The 17,196-nt window shown below is 51.8% G+C and overlaps 1 protein-coding gene across 3 annotated transcripts in view; it reads right to left on the bottom strand.

Moving 5' to 3' along the window:
* MGAT5B (alpha-1,6-mannosylglycoprotein 6-beta-N-acetylglucosaminyltransferase B) overlaps positions 1-17,196 on the bottom strand; it is a 73,029-nt gene that overhangs the window by 17,330 nt on the left and 38,503 nt on the right. For all 3 annotated transcript variants that reach the window (XM_080395337.1, XM_080395338.1, XM_080395339.1), the window contains exons 4-9: positions 16,189-16,301; positions 14,783-14,856; positions 13,131-13,301; positions 12,122-12,286; positions 11,276-11,445; positions 512-643 (exon numbers count right to left, since the gene is read on the bottom strand). In XM_080395337.1, the coding sequence (XP_080251463.1) occupies positions 512-643; positions 11,276-11,445; positions 12,122-12,286; positions 13,131-13,301; positions 14,783-14,856; positions 16,189-16,301 (825 nt within the window). The remainder of the gene's footprint in view (positions 1-511; positions 644-11,275; positions 11,446-12,121; positions 12,287-13,130; positions 13,302-14,782; positions 14,857-16,188; positions 16,302-17,196) is intronic.

Below are 17,196 nucleotides of genomic sequence, written 5' to 3'. Positions count from 1 at the left end.
AGGATAGTGGAATAGATGGGAGAAAACATAATAAATAGCAGGACCATCAGCACTAAATTAAATCACATATTTTCCTGGCTGGTGATGTACCAGGGGATGATGACATTTGTCTTGATGCTGAAGGAGCCAGGGATGGGGCTTGTAAATACAGAAGGCTTGCGCTTTCCTCCGTGGTGTGGCCACCCCTGTCTGCACGCTGCAGGCACAGTACTTGGAAGCACACACACACTGCAGGCACATGCAGGGTTTTGGATGTTTTTTTCCCCCAATTCAATCTGTTCTAATGAAGTTTTATCTTAAACACGTGAGGCTCCGGAGCAAGCAGACCGCCTCGTGCTGCAGCAGCAGGGGACACAGAAAGGCATCAGCTGGCAAAGCCAGGCAAAAATCAAAGGTGCAATCAAAGGGTTCGACTCCTTGGATGTGGGGGCTATCCTTCGTGGTCATTAGCATTAGTCTTTGCTTGCTAATTAATGAAATTGAGAGTAGAGACAGGAGCGACTTTGCTTACCTGTATTTCTTAAAGGAGAGCCCCATGTGCTGCTTCATCTGTTGGAGGCCGTGGTAGTCAGTGTAAATCAGGTCGAAAGGCAAAGGATTGGTCAAGGGGCAGTTTCCCCGTCCCGGAGGCACCCCTAAGTGACTGGGGAGAAGCAGGAGGGATCAGACCCCCAGTCCCATGAAAGCCTTGCAACACAAACACTCCTTTCCCTGCCAGGTGTTGAACAGGGGCCATCAACCAGCTCCCTAGTTGATAGAGAGAGAGGCAAAGGATTCTCCTCTCCCCAGTCTTTATTTCCTGGGCCGAAATTCTGAGATTTTGGGGAGTCCTCGTCCCTCCCCACCTTTGCACCTGCTCCAGCCGAGTTCCTGCTCCTCCCGTGTGGATGATGAGGTTTGTGCACAGCATTCTCAGCCCGGCTCACCAGCATCTCATTCAACAACACACACTCCCCTGGACTTCTCTTGTGGCAGACACCAGATTTCATTTGCTTTCATTGCAATCACGTTGGTGACTTCTCTTGTGGCAGACACCAGATTTCATTTGCTTTCATTGCAATCACGTTGGTGACAGACTCGTAAAGCCACATCTTTCCCCTCCTCCCTGCCTGCAAGGCTCCCAGCTTAGCCTAAATCTCCCTGTTCCCAGCCCCATGTCCCTCCCAGCCCCATGCACCATTTCTCTTACTCCAGTCCTTACAGGTACCCACCACATCCCCAAGCATCCTCAGCTTCTCTTTGACTCTGGCAGCGCCACCTGTCCTTGGATGTTGTGCGTGCTTCTTTAACATTTCTCACTTTTTGCCCCATTTATGAAACAGTTCAATAAAGCTGGGGCAGCGGGACCCTGGGTCTCAGTGGGTTTTCAGCTAGCTTCTTACAACAGTACTTGGTCCCTCTTCCCTCCTCCAGCAGATAAAATGCATTATGAAAATCCAGATAAACTAGGACTGCAATCTCTTTATCAAGATCATCAGTTACCTTGCTGCCAGGGTGATAGGTGATTAATCTGGCATGATACGAGGCTGGTAAACCTGAGGCATGTCTCCTTCCATTTTCAATTACCTCTGTGAACTGATGAATCCCTCTCTCCAAAGCTGTTCCACTAAGTGTACCATTGATGTCAGCCTGACAGCCCATCTGCTTGTCTGGACCATGTTTCCTCCTTCTCAGAAAAAAAACTGTGACACCTTCCAGCTTCAGCAGGCTTCTCAAATATCCTTGTTACATGTACTTGTGATTTCTGAGTGCCAGTTTGATCAGAAATACAAATGATCCACCCCTCACTTTCAATGCTCTTGCATTTTTTTTTCCTCCTAAAGAAAATAATTTCTCATCCTCACCCTCATAATCCCACTCACACCCAAAGAGCAACAGCAACATCCTCACGGAAAACCAAAATGCTGAGCTGATTTGGTCCGCCCGGGCTCTGCCCCACTCCCACCAGTCGCCTTGTTTCGTTCTCAGTCCTTCTAACAGGGCTGAGGAACTTCTGTTTTATTTTGCAAGTCTGAGCTCAGACAGTGTGAAATCTCACTCTCAGTTCCTGCCTGCCAAGATGTCTGTCTTTGTTTTCTTCTGGGCTCTTCACTTACTCCTAGCACCTATGTGGAAATGGGAATTTATCCCAGCCATCCCCCTAAGTGTTTTCCCTTTGCTAAGGAATCAAAGATCCAGCCAGATTTTACATGCTCAGGCTTTGAAGCTTTCCCTCTTTGTGACCTCTCTCACTGGATCTCCCAGTTTCTCTGCATTTTCCTTTCCGAACCTGAGAATCCTCTTTCCAGCCCTACCTGGCTTTTATCTGTTGCTCAGCTGAAGCTCACATGGACCCACAGCCCAGGGGTCCATCCTCTGAGAAGCACTGCCAGAAGGTCCTCACCCCTTCCCCGACCTACGACAATGCACAGCGTTTCATCTGTGGATGTCGTGGTGGCTTGCAGAGGAAACTGATGGCTCCCGCAGCCGGGGAACAGCCAAGCGATACAGTTATCACAAGCATATCACAAGCTCTCCGATCTCTCGCTGATCTTCACCAGCGTCATCAGAAGGGGTCATATGCAGCCAGTGAAACTGGTTAGCCGTTATAGATATGATAAAGGGCTCTTGGTCTCCCCCTGGCCACATCTTCCTCTTCTTCTCATATGGCTCGCAAGCCCTTGAGCGTTAGGCACCAAGATCCTTCTTCCAGCCCCATCCCAACCTGAGACCAGTGAAAGGTGATCCCAAAATCCTGACCATGACTGTGACTCCAGGGAGCAAGGAAACATAGAACCACATTGCTCGCCAAAGCCAGGAAAACCACAGATTTTTTAATTTAAGGCGAAGAGCTGCACTTGCAGCTGCTTCATTGCTCTTGTCACAAGGAATATAAGCATCAGCACAGGGCAGCCCGGCCGGGTCAGCCGCAGGGCAAACAGGTTGCAATTTTACCACTTTTCTGCACAATTTTACATGACATGGCTGATTGGGAAGATGGCAGGAATAGAAAGGCTCTCACTTCCAACAGCCACCTCAGTATGATAAAAAGGACAACAAGGAGACCCACCCCTCCTGGGAAGGCTGAAGGGGAAATTTTAAGCCAGTAAAAAACCCCAGAATTTTACAGAGATGCAATACTAAATATCGCATTTGCTCGCATACATGCTGTTCCTTCCTCTGTCATCAGCCAAATGGCAATGCTGATTTACACCAACCTGGCACTGCAGCGCGGCAACTCAACTGATCCATAAACCTTGTATTTATCTAAAAATCCCCAGACCCCACTCTTCTTGCAGCACACCCCATCCTCTAGCTGGTACATATCGCACAAGCTGCTGCATCACAAAATCGTCCATAATTTTAAAAAGCCCTGGCCAAGCTTGACAAGGGGCTGGGGGAGACAGCAGGGAGTGTACCTCACACTGAAGCCTCCAACAAACTCTCCACCGGTTAGGCAGGGCAGGTCTGGCTTCCCCCACCTGCCCTCATCACCACAACCTGCCACACGTCCCCTCTCTGGGTGCTCGGGACTTGCCACATCCATTTGTACTCCCAGCGCCAAGGCTGTGAGGCTGGAATAGATCTAAAAGCAGGGCTGGTGTCTTTGAAGCAGAGCATCTCTCTCATTTACCCCCCTTCTCCTTCCTAAAAGCTTTATAACCACTGCTTTTAATATTCCAATCACGGAAATCTGGGCTGCACCTCCGAGGTGAGGGGGGGATTTCTTTTTTACATGCCTCCTTATTTAAACATTCTTTATTCAAGCTTTCATCATTTGCCAGTTAAGTCAACTAATTTTCTACTAAACCCAATTTCACTCATGGTTGGAGCGAAGTTTCCCTGATTTTTCCTCGTGCCATGTACTATTAATGGCACTTGAAATTACGCAAATAAAATTGATGAGCGCAAATGCCTTCTTCTCAGCCAGCACAGCTGAGAGATTTGTTTTTGAAAACCGCTTGATCCCTGCTCCTGGAGAAACCTTCCCTCCCAGACCAGCCAAGGATGGCGACCAGCTCGTGTCCGGGCTCAGCACCTCCAGAGCCCCGCAGGTGACCCGGAGACTTGTCCCATCCCGACATCCAGGATTAGTGCATCGGCTCAGCCCTCACTCCTCTCTGGGAGAGAGCAGCCGAAGCAGCTTCAATCCAAGCGGATGCAAGTGCCGAGCTTGCCTCTCGGCCAGCCGCCTCCACCAGCTGCACCTACTCCAGAATAAATCTATAGCAGCTTCTTGTCCTGCTATTTTCCCCTTATAGGTACTTTAATCAACAAGGGGATGCATCCCCTTCCTAAGCATGGTGCAGGCTCTATGAAATCAGATAACTGCGGGGTTATCTTTACATCCCATTGACCTATTTTCAAATTAACCCAATGTTTCCTTCCACATTACCACTCCTGGGGCTGAAAAGTCCAGCACTAAATGGACCTCATGGGCATCTGCTGGCAGGCTGGGCCAATAGCCTATAATATATTTAATTGCATCTTCTCTGCCCCCATCTGCTGTCATCAGCAAGGCAGACTGCAGCAGGGAAAATGGAGGAGGGCTTCTGTCCTTTCTGCTCCCTCGGCTTCTCCCTGTCTACAAATGCCCGACAAGCACAGGACCATTATCTGGTGGATGAAAGGTGCCGGAGCCAGGCTCCTGGGGGTCTGTGATGAGCCCATCATGAGCAATTTGAAGTGCAAATTGGAGCCCATGAGATGAACGACCCCCTGCCTGGCCTCTGCTCCCAGCTCTTCCTCCTGCTAGAAGGGACATGACAACCTCAAAAGTGAGGTTTTTCAAGCAATTGCAGCATGCTTTTTAAGCTACACATGGTTTTACTTTTGCAACATGCATCTGGTCTGTTTCTCTGGCCCATCATCGATCCCATGTGACACAGCACTACCCATCTGGGGGGTGAGGTTCAGCAATCAATTTATTTATTTACAAGGTTCAACAAGACTGTTTTCTCATCATGGAAGGATGCAGCACTTGCTGGAAACCTTTGCAGCATGTCCCTAGAAGACACCTAATGCTGAGATTTTGCTGCTCATTTGAGCAACAGCAGCTCCAGTGGGTCCAGGCAGGGCTCTGCTGGGAGATCCCCAGGAAGGCATTTTTTCTGGGCTGCAAAGATTATCCATGAGGAGTGAAGACTGCTGGAGGCTTTGCATCTTGTAAGAGGACTGAAAGCCAGAAATGGGGAGTCAACAGTCCTGCAGGGCTGGAGGGGGGAGTTTATCCAGGGGCTCCCAGCTGGACCATCTCTGGGTGTGATGGAAACTCCACCCTCCCCGACCTCACCAACCCAGAGGGGCTCTGGGCCCCCCCGCAGGGAGGATTGAGCCTCCCCCCGATGCCAGGCGTAACCTCCTCTCACCTCTATAAATTACCCAACAATTAAGAAGGTTATGATAACATTTATGTGACAATGCAAGTTTTAAGCAATGGCAAAGAACTCAGTGAGCAAGTTGTCATTTGGCTACAAAATAAACATATTTCATGAAGGAGTGCAATTTAACAGCTCAGTAATTCCTGCTAATTTATGCACCTTCCTCTCCTACAAAATGAAGCCCTCAAAGGTAGAAGAAATCCCCCTCTGCCGCTCCTCACCACAGCCGGGCGGCTCATCCCCATTCCTCATGTAGCTGCTACCAGCAAAGCTCCGAGCCACCTCCTCGGAGGTGCCAGGAAGCTGCTGTAATTACAGGGAGCAGCTTTCGCAGTCTCGTTTCGATGTACCTGGCTTTTCACTGCGGAGCTGCGTGGCTGTAACTCTGCAAGCAGCTGTAGCCGGCTGAAGAGAGGAGGAGCGGGGGAGGTGCTGGGACCCACCATCCTCCAGCAAGAGCTGCCATCCCGGCCAAGCAAAGTCAGACTTGGAGATGCACAGGAGGGTGCCAGAGCAAGCAGCTCTTTCTGGTCAGAAATTCAGCAAATAATGAAGAGACTTCCTGGGAAAGGGATATAAATACTGGGACTCCTCCAGGGAGCAGCAGAAGCTGAACACTCAGGTGCTTGTGGTGCCTGCGCAGATGAGCTGTCCTCTCCAGTCCCAACTGCTCCAGCAGCTCAAAAGGGAGGGACAGTTTTAGCCAAATCTTCACGAGTACCACTACAGCAGAGCCGATTTCTGCCCACTGACATCCTGGACCCATGCCTAACCCATCACCTAAGATACGTCTGCTGGAAACGTGTCCTGATTAAACTACAGACTGGAGAATCCAATAAAGCTTAGACATACAGTGGTGTGTCCAGCATTTGTGTAACCTCTTGGTTCAGTCTTCATCGTCTCTGTCTTTGCAAGGGCTTGCAGCAGTCGAGCACCCACAATAGGGGGCATCATCTTCAGCTCCCACCAAGACCTGTAACCAAATGTCCAGCTTTTCCAAAGCCTGCAACATCCCATACACACCTTATCTCAGCACAAAGATCAAAGCCTGACCAGAAAAAGAACAACTCAATAGCCCTGACAGCTTACAGAAACACTCACTCAAATATTGAGAACATCGGATGCTGCATTAGAGGCTGAGGTTTCCTCCTCACCAGTGCAGAGCTAATAAATCCCACAGCCATGCCACGCAGCTCCATCAGGACCACACACAACTTGCCACTTCTGGCTGTTTCCACAAGCAATTCCTGGCTCGCCCACACAACGGCAGGACTGTATTTGCCAGCTGGCGAGGGAAGGTGAAGCCTGGAGCCTGGGCATTGTGCAGGTTTTCATGTGAACAGATGCAAGACAGAAAGATGGGGTTTACCTGCCAGGAAATAATTAGAAATGTCTTCGTCTGGACATCGTGTTTGCATTTGAATGGCCCTTTTTGCAGCCTGAATACACCTTGGTGACTGTGGAAAGCGCAGGAAAATACCAGTTACAATTACGTGCCAGGCAATGAGAGCGGTGGCAGTGGGAGGTGAGCCTTGTCCTGCCGTGGTGCTGACCCCACCACAGCCCATCCAAGCCACCTCGGCACACAGAGCGTGGCTCGTTGCCCAAACCACACACTGGCCACGGCTACTGCTCAGCAGGGAAAGGGCTGCCAGCATGGGATCCAAGCATGTGCTTAATTTTAAGTGCTTTGCCAACGCCAGTATTAGAAATCCAGAGCTTAACACTGGAGCAATTAAGCTCCAAGAACATTTTGTAAACCCTGACCCCACAAGGCATCAAATCCTGTTTTCTTCGACTTTCTGTCCTGCCTTACGAGCAGTTAATTTCAAGGAGACCATTGCAAAAAGCATCTTTCAGCATCTCCAAGATCAATACGCCCCACAGTTCCAGCAGCTCACAGCACCGCACCCCCATCTCCCTGAGCCTTAGCCATGCAAAAGCAGCCAGAGATGCCGACATCACCATTCCCAGGACCTAAGGATGGGGGTAGGAGCTGGAGGTCCCAGCAGCGCCCATTGTGCCCGTTTTCCTGGGGGGAAAAGATGAGCACATCCCTTCCTGCCTGACCCTGGGGCATGGGTGCTCCAGAGGAAGAGGCTCAGATTATTGCAGTTTTTGCACGGGCACAGCCATCACTCCGAAGTGCTGCTTGTAATTTTCCAGCATCTACTCATAAGCTGCCTGATCAACAACCCAGCTCAGGTCTTTCAGGCACTTCCCACTCCTCCCCTACAAGCAACACACATGCACACCGGCCTCAATTCTCACTTCCCTGCAAGCACATTTTGGCTACCAAAGCAGCACAAAAGGTCTTCAGCAAGAATAGCGTTTGCATCCGGATTTGGAATGTTTCTTCCCTCCCTGCTTCAAGACAGGGCTCAAAATGCTGCTGGGTCCCTCCACTGCTGCTACACACCCAGCACAAACTCTGGATGGGAAACAGCTCCTGACTCCCTGCTCCAGCTCCACGCTTCACTTCCCTCCCCACGAGCTGCACATGCCCAGCGGTACTTTGCACCAGCCACCAGATAACTCCATGTTTCACCCCTTGCCTCTCAAGATGCATCAGAAGAAGATCCCAAATTCACCAGGAAATGCAGAAGAGAACAAACATCTGCACTCCATTCAACTAGAGGAGGAAAATTAGCCTCTAATAGGACACGGCAGTGGAATTCACAGGTCTTTAAGGACTACAGAGGGCAAAAATAGCTGGATAAGCTAGCCCTGGAACACCAGGGTTCAGCTCAGCGGCTTCCATCTCACACCTTGCAGAGGCATTTGGACAGTGCCTCGCTGAGCCGTGGAGCAAGCCTGCAGATCCCCAGAGCTCCTTGGCTTCACTCCCGATTAACACTGGTCCCCCAAACTGGGGCAGGAACCATTTAACAGCCCCACTATTCACCACTTTGCATCTGCTTCTCTCCCCGCCGCAGCTGCTGGCAGGGAGAGGTGCCCAGCACACACGGTCACTCTCCCAATTTGTTTTCACCCCCAGTCCTCCAGCACCAGTTTTTTGGACCAGGGTACTTACTTTCCCTCCTTGTTTGCCCAGTCTCCAGCATTTCAGGGCCAATCCTGATGACTGCCTCCAGGCACTGCTGCACTGCAATCAATATAGATGCTAATAATGAACAGTTCTCAGATAACTACTGTGTACGAAGGCAAACCTTCCAGTGATCCCTTGCCAATGATGAATACACATCGAAAAACCATCTCCGAAATTTGAAGAGACAAAAAACAAACCAGGCGAGAGGTTATTTTGTGCTGAATAATTTACACATGCCAGCCTTTGCTCTGTGAAGGCCGTGCTGGGCAGGAGCAGCTACAGCTCCAAGTCATGAGAGGAGCAGGGGGTGCCAAAGGAAAATAAACAAGAAGCAGACTCAACATTGCACATTGCTGGAGCAAAATATCCCCAAACCTACCCCAAGACTGGTGCCTGTCCTGCTGCAAGCTCAGCCAGAGACACCTGGTATGGGAGAGGACAAATTTAGCCCCAGTCTACAGCGGAGCAAAGCTTTGCTGCTTCAGGAGGTTGCACAGGGGCAGGAGGGATAAGAAAGTACTTGGCCCTTCCATGGCAACACAGCTTTAGCTTTGCTTCATCCCCCAGGCCAGCTCCAGCCCCTCGCACATCCCCCAGCTTCACTCTGGGTACCAACCCCCGCCCAAAGCTGCAGCTACAGGCAAAGTCCCCTCCAGACTTTAATGAAGAACCCAAGATTAACTGCTAGCACAACCCAGGATTAAATACACACGTTCTGCTAAACCTCCCACTTGCTCGTGGTCAGGCAAAGGCTTATCTCAACATTCCTTGGAGCCACCGCTGATGCTGCACCAGCCCGATGACAGGGACATTGCTGAGAGATCTGCAAGTACCGAGCGGGACTGCTGGGACCGCTCGGTCCTCCTCTCAGGGGGGACCTCTGCTTCCCCTCTGACACCTGCACTAACCCATCTCCTGACTGAGCTGCAGGAAGGTCCCAGTGAATACTTGGGCTTGGTCTCCAAAGGGACAGAAGGGACCCAGCTACAGCCCCGGCTCCTGCCCTCACCCCAGCCCCATCCAGATGGAAGTGGGCCCACGGTGTGGGTGTTCAGCATTTCAAATGCCATCAAAGCCAGGCACAGGACATGCACATGGGGAGGTGGGAGTGGTTTCTACCACTGGGACAGAGAGAAATACAAGATGCGCAGCCCCAGCCCAGCTCGCTCAACTCGCTCCCCATCACAGCTACGAAGGGGAAGGGATGGACTGCTGTCCCAGGCATCCCAGGGGACACAACTAAATCCACATCAGAAGAGGAGGCCTCACCACTACCAGCTGATGTTGAAGCTCCTGCACTTCTGAGAAACGCGAAATACTACAGGCAGCAATGCAGCTCTCCCCAGAGTCACTCACAGAGGGAAACACACTGCAAAGTCCCCCTAAGACTCAATTGGCTCCTGCCCCTCCTTAAACGACCACTGTGAGGCTCTTCATTAAAAAACACAAACAAGAACCACACAACAACAAAACCCTCCCAGCCATTAACTTCTTTCATCCTTGAGTACATGGATATTATTTAGCACGTCAATTTAGCTCAGCACGCCACGCGGAGATCACCATGATGCATGCCCGCCTCTCTGAGAAGCTGCTGCCTTTTGCATTAGGACCAGGATTATTTTTTTGAGTTAATTAGTTGGGAGCTAATTCCGTTCATTAATTCTGAATGCCGCAGGGGCTGGGTTGTTTTTTTTGTTGTTGTTTTCTTTCCAGGATTGTTGGGTTTTTTCACTCCCTTTTCAGCACAGCTCATTATGGGGCCAATGCTATCTTAGCATCACCCAAAACCTGCCCAGTCCCCAAGGCAGCTTCAGGTTTTTCTCCATTTATAACCCATCCTGATTTGCATTTTCCCTGGCACTTGTCCTCCACTTGAGATGTCTCACAGGAGGTGAGAAAACCTTGCGGGTTACAGGAGGCAGCAGCATCAGCCCAGTAATAACAGAACTGCATCAGCAGAGAGGAACGCAGCACAGTTATCCTCTCCCTCTTACTTTTTCCATCTATTGGTCCCTCTTGGAGACAGAGTCCTGTCTAGACACACTTGTAGGGTGTCTTGGTGTATCTCTTGGCACACTCTCACCCTGCATCGCCCCATACTCCACAGCAGAAAAAAACCCACCCCTCTGTGGGAAGTGCCCCAGCAGCAGCAGATTCCCCCGCAAGACCCCAAGCCACCACCAGCACCTCCTGAGGGGGGACTCCTTGGTGGCTGCCACCCCCCTGCAAGGGACACAGGTTATTTTTGGCAGCCACCCCAGCTGCCTGCCTTGCAGCGGGGCAGGAAGGGAGGGAGGGAAGGAAGGAAGGAAGAGAGCACAGCTGCTGCTCAAACAACACCGGCAAAGCCATGGGGGTTGAACACAGCCACACACGGTGGGAAGATCCAGCAACCTGCAGGACACCTGCATCCTGCAGCCACACGGCCACCAGCCCTGCAGACAGCACCCCTGGGGAATGGAGGGGTGAAAGGGAGCCTTTCCCATACCCAGCTCTAGGCAGGCATCAGGGAACACAGGTGATGCTGCGTGCTGACAGCAAGGGACTAACGCTGCTCAGATCCAGCGCTGGGAACCAAGGGCAGAGCCCTGTCCCAGACACCTCCACATCAGCCCCGTGCAAAGCCCTGCTGGCAAAGCCTTACTTTGCAACAGTCCTTCCCACCTCCCTGGGATGCAGAAGGGATGGGATTGACCCTAGCCATGATGCTGGTGGTCTGCTGCCTGAGACACAGGTTGAGGAAAAGCCACCACCCAGCCTTTGCAGAGCTCATGCTCTCATGCAAGACCCCGATGCAATCCACAGACGTGCAGGGAGCAACCCTCTTGGGGGGGGAACCACACACCCATAGCACCACAGCACCCACCTCTGCAGCTCCTTCAGGGAGACGGTGACCCTCAAGCTGTGTCCCAGGAGAAAGAGGGCAGCCAGGATGTCAGCCCACTGCACCATCTCGCCCAGCGGGCCCCCCTTCAGCACCCGTGGGCTGAAAACATCCCCCGACTCCTCCGTCAGGAAGCCGATATGGATCAAGATCTGGAGAGACAAGAAGAGGGGTCAGCGCTGGGATGGGTGGCACTGGGGGAAAGGGACAATTTGGGTTTTCCAGCCTAAAATGACTTATAGTCCCTGATTCTCTCCAGCTTCTTTTGCACACTGTAGTTACTCAGAGAAATCAGTCGGGTGTAAAGACAAGTGATCTATGTCCAATTAGCAAAGACCCAATAGTCACGAGTTTACCAGTTCCCATCAACTGGCACTCTGTATCTTGAGACCAGGTTCACGTTCCTGATGCACATCACAGTGCGTCCCACGGACTGCAGCCAGATCTCCCGGCACACAGAGACCGAAGCGTAGGGCACCACAAAACCACCGACGGGCGGGCCAGCAACCTTGGCACCTCCCTCGAGGAGACGTGCCAGACTCCCCACCCACCACTGCTGGCTGGCTGCCGGCTGGACACTGACTCCCACCCACCAGGACCCCTCTCCAAAATTCACTCCACTTGTTCAGCAACACCAGAACTGCGACATCCCAAACGCATGCAGAGTCGTGTCTATGGACCACAGGCTGACTCTGCAGACCTATGTGCTTCCATAAATGAATTTTCCTCCCAGCTCACTCACGTCCCAGCTGTCTCCACTCCCTGTATTGCCAAAGGCTCAGCTTTTTCATCTCCACACCACAACCCCATTGTAAAATTTGCTCGTACGTGTTTCTGGTCCCTCTGCCGGCCCTTCAGCTTCTGCTCAAGGCGCCGAGCCGCCCGCAGCCACTGCTGCGCCAAGTGCCGGATCCTCTTCTTCATGAAGCTGAGGGACTCCTTGCCCGTGCCGATCAGCTCCAGGAGGTGAGCCAAGTCGCTCCGGAAAGCTGCCTAGGAAAGGAGCATGCTCTACATTTTGAGTGTGGGAAAAGCAGCTGCCAGAGGAGCCCCTGGGTTGCCACGGGGGCTGGCAGAGGTTTGCCCACCGTAGCTGAGGTGCTTCGGGTTTTGCTGGGTGGACAGCTTCCCCTGGCACCACCAGACTTGACACCAGAGCTCCTCCACTTCATGCACCAAATCCCAGGGGCCCCGTTGGACCCAGAGCATCTCATGACTTCCCGGATTCCTCAGCACAGCACAGATATGGACTTGTTGGAGCGGGCCCAGAGGAGGCCACAAAAATGGTCAGAGGGATGGAGCAGGGACGTCCTGCCGTGAGGACAGGCTGAGAGTTGGGGCTGTTCAGCCTGGAGAAGAGACGGCTCCGGGGAGACCTTACTGCAGCCTTTCGGTGCTTAAAGGGGGCTTATCAGAAAGATGGGGACAGGCTTGGGCTTGTAGCGATAGGACGAGGGGGAATGGTTTTAAACCAAAAGAGGGTAAATTCAGACTAGATATAAGGGAGAACTTTTTTATGCTGAGGGTGGTGAAGCCCTGGCACAGGTTGCCCAGAGAGGTGGGAGGTGCCCCATCCCTGGCAGTGTCCAAGGTCAGGTTGGATGGGGTCTGAGCACCCTGGGCTGGTGGGGGGTGTCCCTGCCCATGGCAGGGGGTTGGATTAGGTGGCCTTTGAAAGTCCCCTCCAACCTAAACCATTCTGTGACTCTCTGAAAACCCTCAAGAGGCATCATGGCCCTGCTGACACTGCTGGCTCTGTGCACATTTATCTGCAGCAGCCTTGCAGCCATCCCCCCCAAGCCCCCTGGGGCCAGCGGACACAGGCTGCCCACCTTACCTGTGCCCGAGGCAGCGGCTGGGGCGAAGGCAGAGCTGCCGTCCGGTTTCGCCACGGCAGGGGAGGGCAGAACCACTCGACTTCGCTGAGGTAGATGAGGAATGAGCACTCGGTGCCGTCCACGCCAAAAAACGCATAGCAGGGGTCAGAGGTCCACCTGGCCCTCATCCACTGCGGGGGGGCAAAGAAACACACGGGGCTCGTCCTCTGGCCGTGAGGGGACACGGCAGCCCTGCGAGCTGCCCCTGCTATGGGCAGTCTCTGTTCCCCACCACCTCCCTCTAGCTGGGAGCTAGAAATGAAGGGCAGAGAGTGGATGAAGGGCTGCAAACCAGCACGCACCCAGTGCCCATGCCGTGGTGCCTCCAGGGCACATGGGGCACAGGCAGAGAGAGCAGGGTCTGCTGGGGGCTCCCTGGGTTTCTAACACTGGTTCCTGGGGGCTCCCTGGGTTTCTAACACTGGTTCCAGCACCAAGACGTGCCTTCCCCAGGAGCAGAGCCATTAATCCTTAGAAAATGATATACCACAGGGTTTTCTTCTGGTTAACTTTGCTGGGGAGCAAGCTGAGCTGCTGATCTCATCACCTGGGGCACAGCAGGGCAAGGAGACAGATGTGCCAGCGGCCCCCCCAGGGATGATTTCACATGATGGAGAATAACCAGTGACCAGAGCAGTGATTTATCATCCACCGCAACGGCTCTTGCCAGCCTCTTCCTAATTCAACTACAAAAACAAATCTACTCAGGAGACAGGTCACTGAGCCCAATATGTAAAACACAGCAATCACCCGGACAGGAGATCGAATTACAGCCTTCCACAATTAAATTACATTATGAATTTACTCAAATTGTGGAAGGAAAGGATGCCTAGCACCAGGGGAAGAAGAAAACATAATCCCTCGGTATCATTTTAATATACACTTCAACATCTTTTCAGGGGGACCTGGCCCTGCAGAAGACTGAGCTTGAAGAAGGAGGCTGGGACAGGGAGGGAAAGAGGGTGATGCTTTTAATTAGTTCATGTAAATATGCTCTCTGACAAAGCAATCATGCTCCAGGCCGAATGCCAGGCTGCATTCAGGTGTAAAGAGCAGGCTGGGTCAGGCAGGACATCCTATTTGAGATGGAGGTCCTGGCCAGCTTAACAAGATGCTCTTCTGTGCAGTGCTGAAATTATTCCCCAGAGACTAGCTAACCAGATATGTAAAGATGATGTGACAGTGCCTTCTCCTCACCATGCTTCTGTCATTAAACTGCAGGCAGAGGTGGTCTCACAGAGCTGATTCTGCTGCTGCCTGCGTAACTGGGTACCATGGCTTCAGTGCTTCATATGACTAAATATGAAGGTTTACAACTTATTACTGGGGGAAAACAGTTACACTCGTATAGCAACAGCTCCCAGAGGAGGTCAGACACCTCCCTTGTGTTTTCTCCTTGCAGCACAGCCATGCTTTGCTTTCTGTGTCTTTGGCTCTGCTCCTCCTTCTGCAATGGGCCATACCTTTCCCATTTTAAAGCAGTTTTATTCTGGAAAGCATCCCCCTCCCCACTGCCCTTCCCAGTGTAACCCCAGGGTCGTTGCTCTGTGCTCTTCCCAGCAGCTTCCACCCCAGGTCCAGACCCTCTCCCAGACCGGGAACTCTGACTCACCTCCACTTTCCCAGCGCAGTCAGGGTACTTGGGGTCCCTGGGCACCTCGCACTGGTCCCTCCTGCCTTCCCCCACTGCAGAAAGACAATTGGGATATGGGGAGAGCCAGGACGTGCCAGTGGAGCAGCTAGAAATGTGGGGAGGTGAGGGGTCTGCTCATGGGCACCTCGGCTGGACCAGCAGACAGACCCATCCCACTTGATGGACCACAATACCAAGATGTGAAGTGTCTTCCCCGAGGTCAGGAAGGAAACAGGAAAACCCCCAGCCCTGCTTCAATGCCAAGAGCACATTCCCTTTTCCCAGACTGCAGCACGTCTCTTTATAGCACCTCTCCACTGCTCTCAGCCTGGCCCAGACCCCAGGTCCCACCTATCCATGCTCCTATTAATCATCCATAAGCAGGCTCCAGTATCTAAGGAAGCACTTGACAGCCTTTACACTGTAAACCTGCAATAAAAAATTGTCCTGCTGAGCTGTTAAGAGGTAACTCAGCCCACAGGGTCAGTCCTGGAATAAGGCACAAAAGTGGCTGAAAAGGTAATAGGATCTTTTCTCCTTCTGTGGTTAGATTAATAAAAGACACCACCCCTCTTATAAGCCCTCCTTTGCCTGTAACTGAAAACACGTGAGGAGGAAGAGGCAACAAAAGCATCTTCTACTTGATGATGCCAGCCCAAACCCTAAGAACAATGCAGCCATGTGGAGAAACATCTGGAGAGCCCAGCTGCCCTCCCAGCACTGCTGGAGTGGGATGGGAACGACTCTCCTGACGCTGGATCCCAGCCCCTGGACTTTGGATTCAAACTACCACATTTTTCTATCCAGGTGTTTGTGCTGGCAGTATTCCTCCTCTTTAATACTGCATTTAATTCTGTGGCATTTGTTTCTGACAGCAATTCAGATTTGTCACCATTCCTCCCCCTTGCATGCATGAGTTTCCCAGGTCTTGCTCCTCTGCAGATTTATCTCCCCCGCTCTCAAGTCGTCCTGGGCCAAATGACTTGATGCTTTTAGGAGAACATTACTGCTGTCAGAGACCACAGAGGCTGGTTCCCTATCTAGCCTCCTTTTCCAGCCTTCCTGGCTGTAACAACAAGGTGAAAGTCCTGGAAACCTCTGAGAAGGCTCAGACCACGCTCAGGACCTCCTCTCTCTCAAAACAATGGTGTGACCGTGTGCAGCATCCACACGGAGCAGGACACAAACAGCCCTAGCAGGTCTGCTGAAGAGCATCAGGTGTCCTACTTAGCCCTGCAGTCAGGAGTGATGGGTAACCTCAGATCAGCATCCATCACCCTGCATTTTTACCAAATTTTTCATGGTAGGCTTGGCTGGATCTCCCTATTGCAACTGCATAACACGTAGGAGGTTTGGAGCACAGGGACCCCCCCAGGGACTCTCACCTTTCCCGTTCAGGAGGCTGTTCCGGAGAATCTGGTCTACTTTTATTGCAATGTCTGAGACGTTTTGAGCTATAGCTTGAATCCTCTCCATCAACCCGGCTGCTGGTGGGAACCTGGGAAAAAAACCAAATTGACTCTGAAAACTTGATGTCTCCCAGTGGTGACACTCAGGGGTGGCTACGGCAAACTGGTCATCCTTGGAAGCTGCCTGCAGGTTGAACTTAGCTCCAGCATGCAACATGGGAACACCTGGTCCAGTATGTATGAGACAAAGAAGCCAGTGCCTTCCAAGGTTTGACTATAAACCTGCATAAATCAGTATTCTGCCATTTTTCACAGCATGCTGATAAACACGGGTTCATCTGTGCATTTTACACAGGGAAATATTAAATAGGCTGGAAAAAATTGTTTTTCTTATTTCAGATACGCTGTGTTTGAAAAAGCTCTGCTGTGATTATTGGCATTGCGGTGCATGTAGGAAGCCGTGCTGGGAATAAAAGGGAGAAAAAAACCAAAAATACAGAGAAAAGAAAGCAAAACCAGAGGAGGGATGAGGAAGCTTAATGGTCTGGAGCAGGCTGCCGAGAGATGCAAAATATGCAGGACATGCAGGTGGCCTGAGCCAGTCCATCCAGCAAAGATTTAGGCGAGCGGATTTCCAGGTCCTGCGGCGAGGAGCAGCAGCAAGGGCTGTGCAGGGACAGGGTGCTGGGGCAAGCATCAGCAGCTCTGCATGAGCCGGGGTTGAGCTGGGTATCGCAGCCCCAGCAGAGCCTGCAAGCACCTTCGCACCACAGCCTGAGATCAGATTCCAGCGGTTTGAATAGCTGTGTATGCTGTCTATCGAATTAAACCTTGCAATCAATACCGTCCTGGGTAAACAGCACCATTAAACTCATCTACATAACACACTGTGTAGATGGAGTGACAGAGCACTGTAAAGGGCCGGGTGTCAATTAAAACCTGGTGTAATATATAAAAGGGCAAGAGAACTCCATCCATCAGCAG

Source organism: Falco punctatus (genome assembly GCF_963210335.1).
Source record: "Falco punctatus genome assembly, chromosome: 1".
Taxonomy (NCBI): domain Eukaryota; kingdom Metazoa; phylum Chordata; class Aves; order Falconiformes; family Falconidae; genus Falco; species Falco punctatus.
Note: the sequence above shows the minus strand (reverse complement) of the source record. Positions and strands in the feature narration are given on the sequence as shown.